The sequence below is a fragment of the Salminus brasiliensis genome, chromosome 1 (genome assembly GCF_030463535.1).
Source record: "Salminus brasiliensis chromosome 1, fSalBra1.hap2, whole genome shotgun sequence".
NCBI classification, from domain to species: Eukaryota; Metazoa; Chordata; class Actinopteri; order Characiformes; family Bryconidae; genus Salminus; species Salminus brasiliensis.
Window position 1 is genome coordinate 29,244,445 of NC_132878.1, and position 22,943 is coordinate 29,267,387.

A 22,943-nucleotide genomic window follows, 5' to 3' on the forward strand; every position below is an offset into this window, starting at 1 on the left:
AGATTGTCTCCAATCTCATCTCTGTTAAACCACGCCCACAAAATATTAATTGCTCCAAAATTAGAAATTCAAAACACTTTTATAGCCACTGCAAAGCAGTACAACCCAATTCAGCCTCCGCATTTCATCCATTCATGCAGTGAACACAGTTAAAAACACACACACACACACACACACATTAGTGCATAGGGCAGTGATCTCACACACACACACTCACACACACAGTGGTGGGCAGCCACCTCAGTGCCCAGAGAGTGGTTGGGTGCCTTGCTCACGAGCCCCTATCAGAAGATGTTGAGGGAGGAGAAAGCACTGTTGCTTCGTTCCCCCCGGCCCCACTTCCATGTCTGTCCAGGAGATCAAACCAGCCTGCTTCTCTAACCTTTAGACCACAACTGCCCCACAACTGTCCTGATCCTCATTTCCTCGGTTTCCAGTCGTGAGTTTCTCAGTCTTATTTGGATGCCATGTTGCAAACTCAGATTTTTCAGCTATGCCAAAGTAAAGAGCCAACTTAGCTATCAGCATGCTGGCTGACTCAGTCACCACAAGTAGAGACAATCGGAAGTGATCATGTTGCCAGATAATTAGACACTCGCTACAGCACAGTGCAGCACAGTGAGTCTTAGTGCTTGGGGCCGTCTGTGATTTTATGATTTTAGTTTATTTAGAGTCAGTGGAGAAGAAATGCTCATGCTTAGACACTGCTAATGTTAGCATCTCCTAGAGCTCGGAAACCCCTTCAGACGTGGATGTGCATTTGCCAAAAGTGCCAATCAAAGTTGTCCCAAAGCTGAACTCACTGTAGTTTTTCATGTGAAGCTTGCTCCGGAAGTCACTACAATGAATCTCTTTTTGTAGCAAATCCTATTTGCTCCCAGTTCACATATGAAAACTGCTAGACCTTTCTGAACGTGTGTGTTTTCACCACCACAGATGGGTGAAATGCGGAGGACACATTTCACTGTACGTAGTACAGTGACGAATACTGAGCTGAGGGGTAAATAGCTGACATGAGAAATGGAGGAGCTCTTTAATTCTTTAGCCTTGATTATATGATTAATAATATAAAATAATAATAACAACATCCATCTGTGTTTTAGAATTGACCCTGTAGATGCTTCATGCCGTGAATGACTTATCTGAGGAATGTGTGTGTGTGTGTGCAATGCAAGGCTTCTGATCCCATCTCCCGTTTCACACAAGACAGCAGCAATAAATCAGAAAACACACACACACACACACTCACAGACTGCATTATGCAGGTTTGATCATTTGGATTATCAGCCACTCCAGGTGAGTCACAGATGAAAGCTAATGTGGTTTGAAGGCTGCAATAACTGCATACCTAAATCACATGGTTTCTGACACTGATATCTATAAAGTCATGCGGTTTAAGGAGTGTCAGTAATGTTTTACAGAAATCAGTGATTTATATAGTGTCAGAAACCAAGTTTATTAGAAATTGATGTTCACATTTTTCACTCCACCCTAAGTACAGAAGCCACTTTCTTGCGCCTGGCCTGAGACAAGCCAACATCCGGTATCGCTCATGTACACTTTAACACTTTACACACTGTGCTTTTTCCTGTCTGTCACATGACAGCTTATACAACGCCGCCCCCCCCCCACACACACACACGCACACATTACACAAACCCTGACACATGCACAGACACATACACCACATTTTACAAATTTCACATGTTCCAAAACACATGCACACTTAATCCACTCCTTTATTTAGAGACAAAAGGAGTGACGTAAAGAAAGTGTGTCCTTTCTCTACGGATTCACTCCCACTGTTTGCCTCAAGGTCTTAGACAGATTATAATGTATGTGTGTGTGTGTGTTTGTATTTCTTATACTTGTATCACTGTGAGGACATTTGATAAAACAGCATGACAAATCAGCCACAGTGAGGTCTGTAATCTGCCCCTCTTTTCTAAAAGAGCAGAAAGCTTTTGCATTAAGACTTGGGTTTGGGTTAAGATTAAGGTTAGGTTTAGAGTTAGTATAGTTAGGATTAAGGTCAGGTTTAGAGTTAGTATAGTTAGGATTAAGGTTAGGATTAGGGTTAGTATAGTTAGGATTAAGGTTAGGATTAGGGTTAGTATAGTTAGAATTAAGGTTAGGTTTAGGGTTAGTATAGTTAGGATTAAGGGTAGGTATAGAGTTAGTATAGTTAGGATTAAGGTTAGGTTTAGGGTTAGTATGGCTGTAGTTAAGCTTTAAAAAATTCAGTAGTGGTCCTCGCTACATATAGTAAAACAAATATGTGTGTGTGTGTGAGAGTGAATGAAATACTACACTGGTGTGCTGTGGTTACATATACCCAACACATCCGTTTTGTAACGCCAACAAAGTTGCATAAAGTGTACTTACCCCAACTCAGCAGAAGAGGGCAAACCGCCAGTGCAGTTAGAGGGCCAGGATAGAGTCTGTTCAGAGAGAGAGAAGAGAAGACAGAGAGTGGGGAAACATGATCCGTTTCTAACTAAGTTTGTACCTTTATACAAATGATATGTAAATCAAACCAGTCAAATGAGCTCTGTTTTATAACAACTATAGATCCCCATATGTATTTTACAAATCTCACATTTTTACACTCATGACTGAATGTGCAGTTGTTGGGAGGACTGAGATGTGGCCTGAAAGCAGATTTTCATTTCCAACAGAAGTCCTCTCAACACAGCCAAAGCATTCTGATAAAAGCCTTCAGCAGCACATATCAGCCCCCGGAGAAACACAAACACCGGTCTATGGATCATCAAGGGTCATTGTGACACAGTCAAAACAGTGTGAACTGAGCCAGAGACGAGAGTGGTGAGAAATGACCTCTAAGATATTAATGCAGGACTTGAGAACTGTGAGAAGAACCAAGCTCAAAAACAGAGAAGAACAGGCCTCATTTGCCCCACCTACCTACACCTACAAGTCCCACCTACCCACACCTTACCAAACCCTGCCCGCCTGCTGCAAATCAATGCCACCTATCAGCACCCAGCCAAACCTTTTAAAAACCAGCCACTCCAGGCAAACCATGTCTGCATGCACTAAACAAGCTCCACCTACCTTCACCCAACCAAACTTTTTTTTTTTTCATAAACACACACACACACACACACACACACATTACAGTAAGGACTGTAATTGGTGATGTTCTTAAGTCATTCCAAATGCTCCAGGGCAGAATAAGCTCAGTATGCATGTGTGTTTGTGTGTGATTATGAGGCTCAGTAAGGATTTTAATACCAATCATGTTCAGTCAGAACAGACACACACACACACACACACACACACACAGTGGAGTTTATCGTAGTTTATTATAGTTCTGAGAAGATTTTGGGTGTAAAATGTGTTTACCAAATCAAATTGAATATCATTAACTTGGTGGAGGGATACGTGCAGGATGTTACGCAGGAAACATAGTCCCCAAAGAAAAGGTATTCTGTTCAGATTCACCACTGCTTCATCATCATCAGCATCACATAGAAAACTTCAGGAGACATGTGTCGACTCACTGTAAAGAAACCAGACTCATAAATAAACCACTTCACCCCGAGCCCAGTCTGAAAGTGGTCACACACAGCCACTGAGTTATGCAGAGAATTTAGGAGAATCTGTGAAATGTGCCTTTAACTTTCCCTTTGAAGTGTCTGTGTCTGATTCCGAGAGAGAGAGAGAGAGCGAGAGCGGGATGAAGAAATGAATAGACGGGCACTGATTCAGGAGCAGCTGGCAGGAAATAAAACTTTAATCTGTTTTCACGGTACCTCTCGGCAGCTTTCGCCGTAGCTTTCACACTCACGTTCTTTTATCTCTCTCTCTTTCTCCATTTTACACTCTCTCAATTCTTTTCTTTTGTCTTTTCTTTCATTCAGTCTCTCGCTCATTCTCATTCTCTCTCTGGCCTCCACCACTTCCAGCTCTGTGAAACAGGCCAGTCGTTCATTTGAAGATTGAAAGATTAAACATATAAAAAAAACATTTGCATTTCTTTAGAATATCAGTTGGAGTGTGTGAGTGTGTGTGTGAAAGAGTAAGAAAGAGAGAGTGAGTGAGTCCGAAGCTATTTAGTTGAAGGCAATCCAAAACTCAAATTGAACTTAATGCCTGAGGACATGGAGGGAAGTTTGTGAGGTGGGGTGAAGTCAGCTTTCTCTTGAATTTTGGGTTCTACTCAATAGGGAGCAGCAGTTATATTGCAGTGTCTCAGTTATTACTACAGTGCTTGCAAAGCAAAGCACTGCATTGTTATCCCATGGCTTCTTCTTCAGCTTATTATTATTTTTATTATTATTATTATCATCACAGGATTAATAACTCAAGAACCGCTTCACATAGAAACTTCATTCAATAGTTGGAGCAAATAAACTTTTTAAAATATATATTTATTTAAACTAAGGCAATTTATAATGGGCCATGGGCCATTGTGATCATCATAATCCGGCCTGAACCGGCTCTTCACTCTCGCTGAGCTGAGGTTAAGCTTCCCTTTCTCTCTGTCCCTCTCAATAGCACTGTATTACTGGAGTCTGTCTGTCTGTAGCCTACATTTTAGCCAAAAGGTTTGTGGACACTGCTGTATTCGCCAAACATACTGGATGAGCTTTTGGACCAGCCATCTTTTGGGAAAAAAAAAAGTCTTGACACCCTACATAGCCAAAAGTTTGTGGGCACAGCTCTATTAGCCAGACTAGTTACATATACCCAACTCAGCCGTTTTGTAACACCAGCAAAGTTGCATAAATTGTACTTACCCCAACTCAGCAGAAGAGGGCGAACCGCCAGTTCAGTTAGAGGGCCGCTCCCATTCTTATGTGTTGTATAAAAACTGTACACTCCCATATTTAAGCATCTCAAACCTTTACACTAATGACTGAATGTGGAGTTGTTGGGTGGGGACTGAGATGTGGCCTGATACTGGGGTCCACAAAAGGCCACAAAGAAGTTTTGGCACCCTACCGTTTAGCCAGATGTATTGGACGAGCTCTTGACCCAAAACATTTTTGAGCAAAGATTTTGGCACGCTACATTTAAGCCAAAGGTTTCTGGACACAGCTGTACCCTGACCTAGCAACACCTTAGCAATTAACACCCATATCATAGGAACACTGACTGTTAAGCTGCAGTCATACTCACAGTTTCTGCAGGAGCTGCACTCTCTACTTCTTTATTTCACTTTTGTTTTAAAATTTTTGCTTTGCAAGCACTGATACTTCCTTCAGAAAAAATGCAGTCAAAGCACAGCTTTAGCAATTCTCTGGTGGTTGGTGGTATATTGTTGCTTAGGGGTTGTCAGGTGGTTGCTTTAGCTTCCCAGGTGGTTGCTGTAGTTTCCCACGTGGTTCCTAGGGTGTTGCTAGGTTGTTGAAACAGTAGCCCCGGTTTGCTAGGATCACAGTTATATTCCAGATGGTTTCTTGGGATTACATAACAACTCCACACAGCTAATAAACATTGTTCCTAGAATTCTTATGCATCATTTTTTTGTTTTACCCTAAATGGGGCAGCGGTTAGCCAGCAAATAAGAAGTCAAATCCATTGAGGCAAGTATGCGAGGAGTTATAACCATTCTAATTGGTGTGGTATGTGTTTCTATTACTTGTTGGCAATATTAGCATTCAGAGTACCTCCAGAGTAAAACTAAAGAAATGAACACTAAATATGTCTCTGCTGATTAAATATATTAAATGGGGGGATTAGATTTTTCACTTTAACAACTTCCAGCAGAAGCTCAACAGATATTCAACATAATATCTGATGGGTGTTCATGTTCATGCTTGCCCAAAGTGCTTGTAAAGTGTTTCAGGAGTCTTGATTTATCTGGGTTTGGTTGATGCCTCAAGTGAAGTCCCTTATTTAGGAGATGAAGGCGACTCCAAAGTAAACTGTTACATGTAACGCATAGGTATAATTTTATCTGCATATATACATGTATTTTACATATACTTAGATATATGCAAAACCTTAGGAAACCCCAGTCAAGTCCCAGGCAGTGCTGATCTTCCAAAACTAACATGAGTTTCTCCTTTGGGAGAAAGTACTGAACTGTATTTCTGCAACTTTTAAGACAAAAACGAATTATTTGATTCATTTGCCAGGTGCATAAAAATATGCACAGCTATTTTTAGAGTTTAGACAAGTTTGGCTAAAGACCCAGTGTTGTATTTGGGTTGGCTGCAGCCCAACACAGTTCTGTCTGAACCCGACTGTTGCCCGATAGTTCTGTTTAAAATATGACTGTAGCCCGACAGTTCTGTCTAAATCTAACTGCAGTCGACACAGTTCTGTCTAAAATATGACTGTAGCCCGACACAGTTCTGTCTAAATCTGACTGTAGTCAACACAGTTCTGTCTAAAATCTGACTGTAGCCCAACACAGGTCTGTCTAAATCTGACTGTTGCCCAACACAGTTCTGTCTAAATCTGACTGTAGCCCAACACAGTTCTGTCTAAATCTGACTGTAGGCGATGCAGTTCTGTCTAAATCTGACTGTAGGCGACGCAGTTCTGTCTAAAATCTGACTGTAGCCCAACACAGTTCTGTCTAAATCTGACTGTTGCCCAACACAGTTCTGTCTAAATCTGACTGTAGGCGACGCAGTTCTGTCTAAAACTGACTGTTGCCCAACACAGTTCTGTCTAAAATCTGACTGTAGTCAACGCAGTTCTGTCTAAAATCTGATTGTAGTCGACACTGTTGTGTCTAAAATCTGACTGTAGCCCAACACAGTTCTGTCTAAAATCTGACTGTACCCAAAACAGTTCTGTCTAAATCTGACTGTAGTCGACGCAGTTCTGTCTAAAATCTGACTGTAGTCAACACAGTTCTGTCTAAAATCTGACTGTAGCCCAAAACAGTTATGTCTAAATCTGACTGTAGTCGACGCAGTTCTGTCTAAAATCTGACTGTAGTCAACACAGTTCTGTCTAAAATCTGACTGTAACCAAAACAGTTATGTCTAAATCTGACTGTAGTCGACACAGTTATGTCTAAATCTGACTGTAGTCGACACAGTTCTGTCTGAAAGGGGAATTCCTCTGTGGCACACTTCTGCAAAAGTAACCATCGAAAACTGCTGTAGGAATGTAGCACTGTGGTTTTCTTGTCTTGTACCCACAGAGAAGCCAGAAAAGAGTGAAACCCATGCTCTCTGTCTCTTCCTTTCTGTTTTTGTGTAATAGAGTGTAAGTGAGAGTGAGAGGACATTGAATGTAGAGCTGTGTCTTCAGAGGAAACTGTATCGGATGTTGGAAGATGGAAGTGATAAAAATAGAGAGAGGAAGAAGAAGTGATTGAAAAACAAAGAGGGAGAGAAAGTCAGAAAGGGAGAGAGAGAGAGAGAGAGAGAGAGAGAGAGAGAGAAGTGTAGTAAACATACTTGTGTGTGACTCCTCCCCATATCTAAGTCACTCCCAGCCGTTTATATCACACTGTGCAACTCACACACACACTCTCTGCCGTCCTCCACCTCTACCTCTTCCAACACATCTCTCTTTCTCTGCACAGGTGTGAGGAGGATCCTGACCTTACATACTTCACTCCTCACACACTTTCCAATCCAGTCCAGGATGAACTTTGACGAGGTTCTGGTTCGGATTGGAGGGTTCGGCCGCTTCCAGAAGATTCTGTATGTGTGGATCTGCCTCCCTCAAATTTTCCTGGCCTTCCACATGCTGGTGTCTGTCTTCACCGGAGCTGTGCCACCTCACCTGTGCCGAGACACGCAAACACACTCTCACAACTTCAACTTCACCCTCAGCCAGAGTGCCAGCGAGGCCTGCGGTCAAACACACACCAACAGCAGCCATAGCACACACACCACGGCCTGCAGGGACGGCTGGGAGTTCAGCAAGGATGTGTTCCTCAGCACTGTTGCCACTGAGGTGAGTTGCACACTGGGGTGGGACAAGACACATGGATCAAAATTATTCACTGGCACTTTTTAAACACCCTCAGTTGTATCACCTGTTCACATTCTGAAAAGGGAGTTCTTAAAGGCCTAAAAGACAAAGTTGGAGACCCAATCACAAAACCACATACATACATAATACTACATCATTTTTAACTTTTCAGGGGGAGGAAAAAACCCTACTTTTTGAAAGGAAATCAATGAAAAAGAGTTGTATTCTACTTCATGTGTAATGATATGTACTGTGTTTATTTACTCATAAAATAATACTCATATTAGAATAAAGACAAATAATGCTAATTTAGCAAGATGTGATTTTTATTGTTACTGTGTTCATTACACTAAAGCTCATTTCAAAGATGTTCTTGTTTAGACCAGTATTATCTGTAGTTTTGATCCAGTGCCTAGTTTATCTAATCAGTATTTCATTATAGTAAGTATATTAAGTGAGCTGTTGGTGGAACAGAAGATACTTGTGCATCTATGGGTGAACACTGCATTTATTGAAGAAAAGAAGCTTTGCAATGCTCATGTCAAAAGGTAATTGCTCCTCAAATCTTAATAACTGGTTGTGCCGCCTTAGCAGCAACCAAACACCTCCAAACTGGAGATCAGTCTTTCACACTGCTGTGGAGGAATTCTGCAAAATTCTTTGCAGAACTGCTTTAATTCATCCACCCTGGAGGGCTTTCAAGGCCGGTTACTGGCATCTTAAGTAGGCTGAAGACATAACTTTGTTTCTCTTCTTCATTTGCTTCATTTTGTTTTCTCTGAGCTGTGCGAAGGTGGACTTGCTCTTGATTTTTAGTTTATTATTTTGCAGCAAGCCCCCAATACAATTGAGCTTTAGATAACAGACTGGACTGTGTTCTGCAGGAATTTCTGGTAAAAGGCAGAATTCATGGTTCTGTCAATCATAAGAATTCAACCAGGCCATGAAGCAGCAAATACTCTCACACCATGACACTACCATCACCCTGTTTGACAGCTGGTATGATGCTCTTATTGGAACCCCTACTATGGTGTCAACTGGAAAAAATGGTCAAATGCAAAACTCTTATTATAATATTTCTAACACTCTAAATGTAAGTATTGTGATATGAACTGAGGTTTGAGATACCATGCTACAAATGTAGAAGACACAATCTACACAACATTACTGTTAAAGCTACTAGTGTGTAGCCTGGCTACTCTATGTTCTCTCTGTAGCCTTTATCTCTTTTCTCTCTGTCCCTTTCTCTTTTGTATAAGAGACTAATTTGCCTTTTATCTGGAGCGCACTGGGTTCAGGGTATGTGGAGGAAAAAGCCATGTGTTACTAAAGCATGTGCTGTGTTTGATTAACAGCTTAAAAACCTACGGGCTTATTATGAAATTCTATTACAAATGAATAGCCCCACCAGTTTGCACAGACGTCCCTGCAGGTGCTGAGTAATACACCTTAGTGTGCAATAAGCCTGGGCATGTTAAGGTGTTAAGTCACCTGGAGCCACTTTAACCACACTGTAGGAGATAGGCTAATATACGTTAGCATAGCTACAAACAGCAGCAGCTATCTTGAAGCCTGAATTGTGTCTGCACCTTAGACGGTCAGTATGTAGTGTCAGAAACCACATAAGTACATCTAATAGAACTTCTTGAACAAACCCACACAGTTTGAGTGTATAGTGGCTTATGCATGCAGTTACATGCTCAATACAATTAAGCTTCCATTACTTGCAAGTCCCATTCCCTTGTAGATAATTTGCCAATAGAATGAATTGGCCAAACCTGAATCTAAGTGACCAAAATTGAGTCTAACTCTTCCAAATTTAGGCTCAACTAACCTGACTCCAGTTTAAACCGGCCCAAACCAAGTCCAAACGTTCTCAAGCCTAAACAGATCCAGTACAAGTCTAAACTGATGAGTGTGATCACACAGACTAGCCTAAATGACCCACATTGAGCCTAAATCCATTTACATTCTACATTGAATCAATCAAGGTCTAAATAATTAAAACAGAGGCTGATCTTACTCAAAACGTGTCTGAACTAAGTCAAAAAGGGTCAAAACTGGGTCAAAACTGGTCCAAACTGAGTCTGAGCTAAACCCAGTTTGACCCAAACTGAGTCTCTATTGCCTAAAACCCAAACCCAGTCCTAACAACCCAAATTGAGCCCAAATGACCCAAAATGTTGATCTGATCCTGTGATTAGGATGCATCAGAGATACCACCGGGCCTAAAACTGGCCGAAATCCAGTCGGACCCAGCACTCACTGGGCTTCATTTCTCTGTACTGAACAGAAACCTTCTCGTTTACACGTGTGTATGTGTGTGTGTATGTGTGTGAGAGAGAGAGATGCCTTCACCGCAGGAGTTACATTCCTTGGCCTGTAGATCCAGACCAAGCTGGAACTGAACACATACACACACACACACTATGTGCAAATGATACACACACCACTCCTGTGTGCTACCTTAACTTGGGGGGCTGGGTATGTGTGAGTATGTGTGTGTGAGACAGTGTTATACTGGAGCTCGCAGCATGAGGTCCAGTAGAGCCGGTTTTGATGAACCATATCTGCTGCTCCCCCAGCATACAATCTCTCTCTCTCTCTCTCACACACACACACACACACACATAACTGGAAGCAAAGCTCTTACTGTATGAAACGGTTGGACTGTGTGACACTCATTAAAGAAATAGATGACTGTATGTGAGTTTTAGTTATGTGAGGACGGGCAACGTAAAAGCGCTCTGAATGTGCTTACACACTTTCTCAGACATGTGGGTGACCACTTGTGTGTTACATAGTGCTACAGAACACACAACTGCTTAGAACGCACAGGTTCCATACACTGTAAAACCTGCTAACAGTGCTGGAGGTGCCATCTAGTGGCATGTTTTGTGGCCTCTTTCAAGTCCACAAAACACATGTAGACTGGAGTAAATAACTCCCATGCCTCACATAACTATCTGTGAAAGGGTGAAGAACAGGTCCACCATTCCACACCAAGGACGGAATCCTCAACTGCTGCCAGTCCAAGGTCCATGCATCATTGCAAAGGCACATCAAAGGCAAGACAACCTCAGTGACTTTGGCCAGTAAGATGGATTCCCACGCCCTTGTAGCCTCCAGCCTTACCTCCTGGACAGGAGGCATGTTCTTTGGGTTTAGGTTTGATTTTCTCCTCCCAACTGATTTGAAACGCTTTCCAGAACCTCCTTGAGGCTGCCTAAAAGTGATTCTGCATGGCCTCTCCAAACTCCAATGCCCAGGATTTTACTTCTGCCCCTGCCAAAGCTGCTACCTTTTTTACCTGCCAAAACCAATCAGCTGAATCAAGAGTACACCTCCCCGAAGGAGGTCTTGAACACAATGCATTCAGGCTCCATGTCCCCAAACTCCTCTGGGACATGTGCGATGTTTCACAGCAGACCCTCACTACTCGTTTGGGTGAATGAGGTCTGTCTGGCAGTTCTCCACACCACCTGATCCAACTCACCACCAGATGCTGATCAAATTAAAGAACCTCCAAAGGTTCACCAAAACATCCTACAACTCGGGTTCAGATCAGGCAGGCTGTTCATCCTATTCACTCCTCTCCAGGTTGCCCAGTCATTATCCACATGAGAGTTGAAGTTGCCCAGCAGAAAAACAAAGGCAGTACTTGGGACCCTCTTCAGAATCCCACCTGTTTGTCTCTAGGAAGACTGAATACTCTGAACAGCTGTGGGGCACATTTGTGAGTTTTCCTCTCTGCAACACAAGGTCACATTAGGGTGACCCTATCGTCTACCAGGACAAACTGCAACTGTATGGCCGCTTACAAGGGTCTTGTAAGTATTCCCACACCTCACCCCTTAGTAGGCCATCCATTGTCGAAGGGGTTTGGTTACAAAGCCTCCAACAAACTAGTGTTCCTCATACCAAGAGCCAGTTTCTGCCCTTGCCCTTTGCCCTATAATCATTGTACTGTACCCCAAAGCTGGATCTTGTGGGGTTCCACATGCAACAGCCCAAAAGCAGTACCACCACAGGCCAATGAAGGGGCAGTGGCTCACAGATCCATAATCTCTGACCTATACTGCACCACTGATTGTCATTAAATATGGTTCAACAGGTAAATCATGCTGATTTACAGTGTACACATCTCTCTCTCTCTCTCTGTCTCTCTCTCAGTTCGATCTAGTGTGTGAGAGTGCCACTCTGAACAACATCGGCTCGTCTATCTACATGTTCGGGCTGCTGGTTGGCGCTGTGGTGTTTGGTATACTAGCTGACAGGCAAGTCTCACACAAACACACACTCAGTTGTTGATTAAGTGGAAATGTGTGGCAGCTTTACACCAAGTTCATCCAGTGGTTCGGTTTGGTAGGTGTAATGTTTTTGAGCGTTTCATGAAAAGGAACTCTAAGGTGGACGGAGATCCACCGCAGTGACACACATATCCTCTCTGTAATTATGGGACAGGTGTGCGGTCATTTCTGTTGAGTCATCCTGTAAATAGCTGACCCAACAGTGGACATTTGTACTGTTAAATACACCACGCTCACAATGATAGCATCGTAGGGTTCCTTTAAGAACATTTCAGTGAATAATTCTTAAAGAAAAAATCTGTAAATGAGATGTGTCAGCGTGTGATGACTGAAGCTGTTAGCTTTAGTGCTAATTGGTGGGGTATGAGTTTCAACTGCTTGTTGGCTAGCTACATTAGCCTGAAAGCTCTATTACTAATTGGTGGGGTATAAGTGTCCATTACATGTGGGCTACATTACTCTTGTAACAATCTTGCGATGTGTCTTGTATCTGAGGTATAACCTGTGTGTGTGTGTGTGTGTGCTCAGGTACGGTCGCAGGATCATTATCCTGGTGGGTCTGGCTTTGCAGGCTGTGTTTGGTGTTGGGGCTGCGTTTGCTCCCAACTTCTACATCTATGTTCTGCTGCGCTTCGTAGTGGGAACCACTGTATCAGGAGTCATCATGAATGCGTTTGTACTAGGTACACACACACACACACACACACACACACACACACATATACTTACTGGATGTCAAATTTATCTCACCTGAAAGAGTTATATATAGTGTTAATAGCTTCCACTACTTGTTAGCTGCATTAGCCTCATAGCCCCACCAGACATGCCTTTTTGATTGAATTTGCCCCCTTAATGCTGAGAGTAAAGGTGTTTTTCAGGTACTGAGTGGACAGGCCCTAAGCACCGGATGTTGGCAGGTATCATAACAGACTATTTCTTTGGTGTGGGCTACATCCTATTGGCTGGAGTAGCGTATCTGATCCGGGACTGGCGTAAACTCCAGCTCGCCATTTCTGCCCCTGGCTTCATCTTCATTTTCTATATCTGGTGAGAAGAAACACAAGCAGTCTGCACATCGCTGCTACTTATTAAACTGCAAGGTTTCGTTTATGAACATAAGCAGGTGTTAGAGTCACTGTTAAACACTGGCACGTTTACTTCGCACCACAATATAGAAATGGATGGATATAAGGGTCTTAGTTACAGTAACAGTGTGTGAAACTACCTCCACCATGTGTGGAGACTGTAGTTTAGCTTGGCTAGCTCTCATTATAAGCTACTGATCTGCTTCAAAACACGGCTCTATTACAGCCACCGAGAAGGAGATTCACAGTCTCATACACAGACCTCGGTTACCAAACACAGCAACAAAAAAAAAAAAAAAAGAGTTACTGTTAGGGTTCAGAAATGGTGTTCAGGGTGAATATGGGACTGGGGCAATAGGTAGATGGCATTTCAATGGGAATACGACAAGATTTGTTCACAGTGGTGAAAACGCAATTGTGAGTGAGCTTGTTCCTGTACTGTCAGGGTGCTCCCAAAGTCGGGCCGCTGGCTGATGGCAAATGGAAAGCAGGAGGAGGCAATGGAGCTGATCTGTAAAGCTGCACTCATCAACGGAAAACCTCTGAAAGAGAACAACATGCAGCTCCAGCTTGTGAGTCAGACAGGATTTTTTTACCGATATACACATTTTCTTAGACTGAGTAAAACACTCTTCTCTGTGTCCAAAATGTATATTAAAATAGTAAATACTATTACTATAACTGACTAGTGAGTGTGTATGGTACAGCTAGTAGTGAAATGCTCTGATAACTGTTCGGTTGCAACAAGATGGATTAATAAAGATGTACCATGAATATATAACATAAATGATCAGGGTATAAAAAGACGCATGCATTTTTCTCACTGTCTGACATAATTTAGAATAAACCTTTCCCATTTTAGGTCAATTAGGATTACCAAAATTATTAGCTAAATGCCAGAATAATGAGAGAGAGGGGATTTAAGACAGTTTTTATTACTTTCTTCAAAATCAAAAGTTTAAATACATTTCATTAGTATTTAACTGTATGACTTGGGTCCATACATTTTCAATAGGATTGAGATCAGGGCTTTGTGATGGCCACTCCAAAACATTAAGCCATTTTGTAAACGGCTTGGCAGTATGCTTCAGGTCATTGTGCATTTGGAAGACCCATTTGCGCCGAAGCTTTGGCTTCCTGGCTCATGTCTTGGGATGTTGCTTCAGTATTTCCACATGTTCTTTCCTCATGATGCCATCTATTGTAAAGTGCACCAGTCCCTCCTGCAGCAAAACAACCCCACAACACGATGCTGCCACCCCCGTGTTTCACAGTTGGGATGGTGTTCTCAGGCTTACCAGCTTCAGCCAACATCTTCACAAGGTCTTTTGCTTTTGTTCTTGGGTTGATTTGGAAACATTTTAAACCAAAGCACATTCATCTCTGGGACGCAGAGCCTGTCTCCTTCCTGAGCGATATGATGGATGGACATTCACATCTTGTTTGTACTTGCGTATAATTGTTTGTATAGATGAACAAAGCACCTTCAGACATCTGGAAATTGCAACCAAGGATGAGCCAGACTTGTGCAAATCCACAATTCTCTTCCTGATATCTTGGCTGATTTCTTTCGACTTTCCCAAGATGTTACACAAAGAGGCAGTGTGTTTCAGGTTTGTGTTAAAATACATCCACAGGTGTGTCTCTAATTAACTCAGAGATTGCCAATAAATCTATCAGAAGCTTCTAAAGACATGACATCATCATATGGGCGGTCCCAAATTGTTTAAAGGCATAGTAATCTTAGTGTCTTTAAACTTTTGACTTGAGGAAAGTAATAGAAATTGCCTTCAAAAATTCCCTCTCTCATTATTCTGGGATTTAGCAAATAGAAATAATACTAATCCTAATTGACCTAAAACGGGAAACATTTTTTTCTGATTTCATGTGAGACAGTGAGAAAAAACCATGGTTTCAACTGTGTATATATATATATATATATATATATATATATATATATATATATACACAGAAAATATGTACATAAACGTATGTTGGAGTGGAGTGTGCAGTTAAAGATAAGCATGATTAATGTAAAGTGCAAATTGCATCCCCATCAGAATATTGTGGAATTTGTCCTGTTGTGATACTGGTACACTAGCTTCTCCCCTGCAACCACGTTGGAAAAAAATCAAACAGGTTGCTTGTGTAATGCGCTTGTGTGTTTGTTTGTTTGTTTTAGAACAGTTTTAAAATGGAACAGAAGCTACAGAAGAAACACACAGTGCTGGATCTGCTGCGGACGCCACAGATGAGGAAACAGTCACTCATCCTCTTCTATCTGTGGTTAGAAGTTCTTTATCTTAGCTACTAATAATCAGCCCTGGCGCAGTGACATGACTCTAATACCCAAAGCTGTGGTGATGCAGGCTCTCTCCTGTGTGTTGCAGGTTTGTGAACGTGCTGGTCTACTACGGTCTGTCTCTAAATGTTTCAGACTTTGGGACAAACATCTACTTAACACAGCTGATCTTTGGGCTGGTGGAGATGCCGGCGCGTACCATCACACTCTTCACCCTGAACCGCTCCCGCAGGGTCTCTCAACTCTCCTTCCTCGCCGTGGGGGGGCTCGCTTGCCTTCTCACCATCTTCATCCCCCAAAGTGAGTCACCACTGCACCTCCAAGAGGCACAGACCAACATATAAAAACAGGGGCATTTGAACACCAGCATACAAACATAGAAATACCAGAACAAAAACACCAGCATAGCATATGAACATCAATATCATTAACACCAAAATATAAACACCAGAACATAAACACCAACATATGATCATCAATATTATTAACACCAAAATATAAACACCAAAACATAAACACCAACATATGATTATCAATATTATTAACGCCAAAATATAAACACCAGAACATAAACACCAACATATGATTATCAATATTATTAACACCAAAATATAAACACCAGAACATAAACACCAACATATGATTATCAATATTATTAACACCAAAATATAAACACCAGAACATAAACACCAACATATGATTATCAATATTATTAACACCAAAATATAAACACCAGAACATAAACACCAACATATGATTATCAATATTATTAACACCAAAATATATACACCAACATATGATTATCAATATTATTAACACCAAAATATAAACACCAGAACATAAACACCAACATATGATTATCAATATTATTAACACCAAAATATAAATACCAGAACATAAACACCAACATATGATTATCAATATTATTAACACCAAAATATAAACACCAGAACATAAACACCAACATATGATCATCATCATAAACACCAACATAGAAACATCAACATAATCATCAATATATGAACACTAACACATAAACATCAATATACAGCATCAACACCAGCACAGAAACCTCAGCACATGAACACCAGCAAGTAAACACCCGCTGTTAAAATAACAGCATACAAAATATTCAAATGACTTGGATTGTTGCTGTTCTATCTAATCTCTCTCTCTCTCTCTCTCTCTCTCTCTCTCTGTCCTGTAGATCTGCCAGTGGTCCGTACTGTCCTGGCCATGTTCGGAAAGTTCGGTATTACAGCCTCGCTGTCAATCGTCTATGTTTATTCAGCGGAGGTGTTCCCCACTGTCATCAGGTACTGAACGGACTGACTTCTGGATTCTAATGGTAGCAACCTGCTGGTGATTTAACCAATGTTTATGAAATATAATATTTTCACTTGAGAGTATGATTACAGTATTAACACCAAACAATATCCAAAACTACTCTTCTTCATCAGCTTACACTGAAAACACTAAATAACAAGGGAGCTGCTTCAGTCTGTAGTTTACAAGACAGTAAAATGTAAACCCTACAGCTGTCCAACAACACCAACACACCATCCTTGTCCAATCCATCATGATTTATTTATGAGTTGAAATAAGATGGGAATGGTCAGAATGCCAGAAATACTTAGGTTTAGGTTTAGTTAGGTTAGGTTAGGTTTAGTTGACGAATGACGAATAAAGAATAAAAGACTTAACGTACACTTGTGTCCAAATGTTTGTGGACACCCCTTCTAATGAATACATTTTGCTACTTTAAGTTACACCAGTTGCTGACTCAGATGTGCAGATACACGCACAGCTTGTCTAGTCCCTGTAGGGAAGTATTGGCAATAGAATAGGACTCTCTGGAGCAGATAAACCTGAACCTATTGCCACCATGCCTAATACCAGGTGTGGGCTAGAGGGGTATTAAGGCCCCCAGCATTGAGTTGTGCAGCAGTGGAACTGTGTTCTCTGGAATGATGATTGCTGCTCCATCCAATACTTTTGGGATGAATTGGAGAGTTGGGGCTGAGTTGGGTGGTTATCATCCAACATCCTGAAACTCACTAACGCTCTTGTTGCTGAATGCAATTAAATCCTCACAGCAATGGACAGTAGACACAGTTACTCCAACAAATGCAGGATCAAATCTTTTTGCAATGCCCTTGATTTTGTAAGAAACAATGAATGAGCAGGTGTCCCCAAACTTTTGTCCATATGATGAATATGAGTCAGTCTCTCTCTCTAAGCCATTTGGCTGAAAACCAATGGAACATCATAATGTCTCACTGTTAGCATGATGACGTTGCAGTAACCACGGCCCACCGTCCTGCTCTCTCTCTCTTTCTCGCACTCTATCTAGGCAGAACGGTATTGGTATGAGCTCTATGTGCGCTCGCGCAGGCGGGGTGATTGCACCCATTATCTACCTCCTGAGACGTGTCAGCCTGCATGCTCCCATGGTGGTGTTCGGCCTATGTCCACTAGTGGGTGCTCTGCTGACCATTCTCCTGCCTGAGACGGCCCGTAAACCCCTGCCAGACACCATTGAGGACGTGGAAGGGACCAGCAACAAGTGAGATCTGAACTTTTTTGCCTCAGTCCTAACACATCTGGCTCAGTCCCAACACACCTAGCTTAACGCTACTACCACTGGCTGAACTCCAACACACCTGGCTCTGTGCTAACATGCCTATATCAGTCCTAACACACCTGTCTCAAACCAAATGAGCGCTCCAATTAACAGTGCAGCTTTTATTGATTTCCAAACACAGATTTATTTATTTGACAGGACAAACACTTGCACTGTTGTGTAAAGATGCTTCTAGCTAAAGTTTATGAGTTTGTTTGTCTTTGCTTTTTGTCGCTCACAAGATCTTTCATCTCTGTTTTAAAGTGCAGAGAGCAAGACACAAAACCCTGATGACATCATCTGAAGACTAGACTCAGTGGGTTTGTTCTGAAGGACAATTCAGAATGTCATTCAACCTTAACAACCACACACACACACACACACACACGTTTAGGCCAGAAACATACTTTACACATGGACGTGAACACAGTTCATAACACAGCGTGAAGCATTCTGATCACTGATGCAGGGGGACGTCACATCTACAGCTAAGTCTGGCTGGGCTGTACCTCTCTTGCTAGTACACCTTACTCCAGTCAGTTGCAGCATGCAGTGACTTACAAACACTTGAGTGTGTGCCTGAAGGGGTCCGGATTAAATATAGGTGAAAGGAGCTAAATAGGTACAGGTGTTTAAAAAAAGTATGTTACTAGTCTTTCAGGCACAATTTCTTCACTTTAGGAAAATAGAAGAATGAACTACATAAAACATCACTGAAACACTTACCAGCCAGTTACAGTTACCACTACAGAGTACTGTTTGGCTAACATTCTGGCTACTGAGTGCTAAATAGCTGGTATTCTGGCTACAGAGTACTGTTTGGCTAGCATTCTGGCTACAGAGTACTGTTTGGCTAGTATTCTGGCTACTGAGTACTGTTTGGCTAGTATTCTGGCTACTGAGTACTAAATAGCTGGTGTTCTGGCTACAGAATACTGTTTGGCTAGCTGTTTGGCTAGCATTCTGGCTACAGAGTACTGTTTGGCTAGCACTCTGGCTACAGAGTACTGTTTGGCTAGTATTCTGGCTACTGAGTACTGTTTGGCTAGTATTCTGGCTACTGAGTACTGTTTGGCTAGCATTCTGGCTACAGAGTACTGTTTGGCTAGTATTCAGGCTACTGAGTACTAAATAGCTGGTGTTCTGGCTACAGAATACTGTTTGGCTAGCTGTTTGGCTAGCATTCTGGCTACAGAGTACTGTTTGGCTAGCATTCTGGCTACAGAGTGCTGATTGGCTAGCATTCTGGCTACAGAGTGCTGATTGGCTAGCATTCTGGCTACAGAGTACTGTTTGGCTAGCATTCTGGCTACAGAGTGCTGATTGGCTAGCATTCTGGCTACAGAGTGCTGATTGGCTAGCATTCTGGCTACAGAGTGCTGATTGGCTAGCATTCTGGCAACATAGTACTGTTTGGCTAGCATTCTGGCTACAGAGTGCTAATTGGCACATTGGGTTCGTTATTTGTGTTTGCACACTTGAGTCCAGTATGTTTTTGGCCTCACACTTCATTTTAAAGAGCCCATATCTTGCTTTTCTCTTGTCTTTGTGGAAGGACACACAGGGGAATTAAACTCAGTGTATTGAAATATTCACACATTACAGTTGTGACCTAAATGATTTAACCCCTGTTGCAAATTATGTAAGGGTTTATTAGTCAAATGTAGAAATTTGCAATAAACTAATTAAAACGTGCAATTTAAATATCTCAACACGACTAACAGAACAAGTGCTTGCGTTAATTTCTCATGGGCAGTGGCCTCCAGTTCACAAATGTTAATGTGTTTGCATGCTGCAACTGCCTTCTTCAAATCCCACCAAAGAATTCTAATGGGGTGTAAGTCAGGCGACTGCGGCGGCCACTCCAGAATCTTCCAGGACTTCTTTTGAAACCAAGCCTTTTACCAAAGTCTCAGGAAATCAAAGGGAAAATTGTCATGTCTTCTGTGAGGAAGCCAAAGCTTGGGCCTCATTGGACCTTCCAGGACAATGATCATAAGTCCACCAAGGCTTGGTTTCAGAAGAAGTCCTGGAAGATTCTGGAGTGGTCGTCACAGTCGTCTGACCTGAACCCCATAGGAATTCTTTGGTGGGATTTGAAGGTAGCGGTTGCATCAAACCCAAGAGTATTAGTGAACTGGAGGCCACTACCCATGAGGAATGGGATAAGATATCTCAGGAACGCTGCCAGAAGCTGGTGTCTGGCTGTGCATCACATTTGCAGCAGGTCATAACTGCAGAAGGCTGCTCTACTAAGTACTAAAGATGCTTGCCATGAAGAGGGGAATAATGCAGTTGCTACTAAAAGGGGTAATGTGTGTTGAATTTGGAGAAAGCACGTATAGTAGTTAAAGCACTTATAGTGTTGAAATATTTAAATTAAAAAAATTATTTGCAATGGAGGTTGAATTAGTTTGATTGCATCTGTTCATGAAATATTCTGAGAATGTTAGGTTTTTGCCTTGCGGTTATGCCAGTGTGGGACTGTGTGGACTTTTATGATTCTCCTCACTAAGAATGTTTCCAGAATGGAAACTAAGAGGTTTTTTTTTTATCTAGAACACTGTGGTGTTATCATATTTACATTTATCAGATGCTCTTTCTCCAGAGCGGACTCTCTTATTCATATTACTACATGTATAGATATGACTATTAGACCATCTTCAGTGTTTCTAAAAATGTGTTATTAGACAATGCATTATTCAAGTCAATAAGTAGATATGTAAAAAATGCACTTTATGCTCTGTGTATACTGTATACAGTCAGCTCCATAGGTGTCTAGACAGTGACATATTGTGTAATTGTTTTGCATTACCTCAGTCAATTTGACTTTCAGCTTTAAGGTGTTACATTAAACAATATTGCATTATTATTATTATTATTATTATTATTATTATTATTATTAACTATTTAGGAATTATTCATGTTTTCACACAGTTATTCACAGACAAACTAACATGGTTATAAATACAATGAATCTTTATAATACTCGAATGCAAATCCTTTGCAGTCAGTGACATCATCATATGCTGGGTTTCTGTATTGAGATGTTTTGCCAGTCTTTTACTGCAGCCACCTTGATATGCTGTGTGATTGTGGGTCTTTCTGCCTTCAGTTCAGTCTTCAGTAACTAAAAAAAAACAGCTTAACCATTTAAGAACATTTCACTGTTTGGCTTTAGGTTGTTCCTGAATTGCTTTTGCGGTATATTTTGGGTCATTATCCATCTGTGCTGTGAAGCTCCATTCCTAGCAGTTTTGCAGCATTTGACTGAATCTAAGCAAAAACGGAAAGCCCTATACTCTTCAGAATACATCCTGCTACATCTGTCAGCAGTCACATCATCAGTAAACACCGGTGACCCAGTTCCACTGGCAGCCATACAGGCCCATGCCATAACTGTGCCTCCACCATGTTTGATTTTTGACAAGCTTCAGATCAAGAACCCTCCCTTTCATTCTCCGTACTGAAGTAAAAAATGTATCACTGTTTAAATACTTATGGACCTGCCTCTATTTCAGATCTGTCTTACAGGCTATAGATATTTTGTGATGTTTTATTCTTTGGTTTCTGACACTCTTTTAGACAGTGGCCAGGGTTTTATACTCTCCGTTTTATACAGTTTGAACTCACTGTAATGTCTGGCTCAGGTTAACAGATCAAACCTGGTTGGTTTGGTTGCATTAAGTGTAGCCATTCAGTTAGATTACAGTTATTTAAGACTTGATTCAGTGCATCATGAAACTTCTGAAATCCATCATGATTCACTTTGATTCAATTTGATTTTAATCTTATTCTTTAGTAAACAATTCAGTGTATCATAATCTCACACCTTTCACCAAGATTCAGTTTAATTCAGTTCTATTTCATTTGATTATAACTCTTTAAGAAACTGTTTATTGTTTAATTCAAAATAGTCTAAGATATTTGATTCATTCAGAAAGTAACTCTTATCATCTCAATAATTCAAAACTCACTATGATTTGATCTGATTCTGATTGTTTGGTAAGATACTTGACATTTCAATTTGATTAAATGTCTATTTGTTCTGGTTTAATTTGATTCTAATTCTTTGGTAAATGATTTAATGCATCCCAAACAAAAAAAATGATTATGATTCTTTCAGAAGCATTATTTACTGAATACTGACCTGAACTTTAAATATGACCATGATTGGATTGGATACAAATCTTCTGCTGTGATTTAGAATAACGTTCAACGGATAGTAATGTGGGATATAAAACAGTACATCACATTGTTTTTTGTCTTTACGTTTGAAAAGTGCTTTTACTTTGGTCAGAGGTGAACACATAATTTGAATATTAATATTCTTGAATATTATTAGAATTATTAGAATCAATTCAAATTGTTTACATCATTACAAAATCAACGCAGTTCAGTTACCACCTTCAAATGTGTTGTTTTTAACACCTATACCTCTAATAGAGGAGCAGGTAGTATTTGTAAATACTGTTTAACCAGGGCAGTCCAGTTGCTGGACAATCAGTGAGGACATCAGCCCATATACGACAATGATGCTGACATGTATGTCCTTCAAGCTCCACTTTCTACTCTTTTTATGAACTAAAAAACTCAGTGATAATTCATTAAACAGACTGCATCTTTAAGACTTATATATGTAAATGCCCTGTAATGTGCCTCGTTCAGAAAGCAGCCCGGGCTGTGTTTACATGCTACACTGTTTGCTCAAA

The 22,943-nt window shown here is 41.1% G+C and overlaps 1 protein-coding gene across 1 annotated transcript; it reads left to right on the plus strand.

The window, feature by feature from the left end:
* Positions 1 to 7,578: 7,578 nt before the first annotated feature.
* Positions 7,579 to 18,178, plus strand: LOC140574590 (organic cation transporter protein). The gene is made up of 9 exons (XM_072694479.1): positions 7,579 to 7,893; positions 12,085 to 12,188; positions 12,750 to 12,904; positions 13,100 to 13,268; positions 13,752 to 13,878; positions 15,489 to 15,592; positions 15,697 to 15,908; positions 16,816 to 16,924; positions 17,962 to 18,178. The coding sequence occupies exons 1-9, from the start codon at positions 7,579 to 7,581 to the stop codon at positions 18,176 to 18,178; spliced, it is 1,512 nt and encodes a 503-aa protein (XP_072550580.1).
* The last annotated feature ends 4,765 nt before the right edge of the window (positions 18,179 to 22,943 follow it).

Excerpts from the sequence above, each read along its gene's own strand:
- LOC140574590 (XM_072694479.1), top strand. The coding sequence starts at position 7,579 with ATGAACTTTGACGAGGTTCTGGTTCGGATTGGAGGGTTCGGCCGCTTC. Across the intron at positions 15,593-15,696 it reads CTCATCCTCTTCTATCTGTG|GTTTGTGAACGTGCTGGTCT; the intron begins GTTAGAAGTTCT and ends TGTGTGTTGCAG. Across the intron at positions 15,909-16,815 it reads CACCATCTTCATCCCCCAAA|ATCTGCCAGTGGTCCGTACT; the intron begins GTGAGTCACCAC and ends TCTGTCCTGTAG.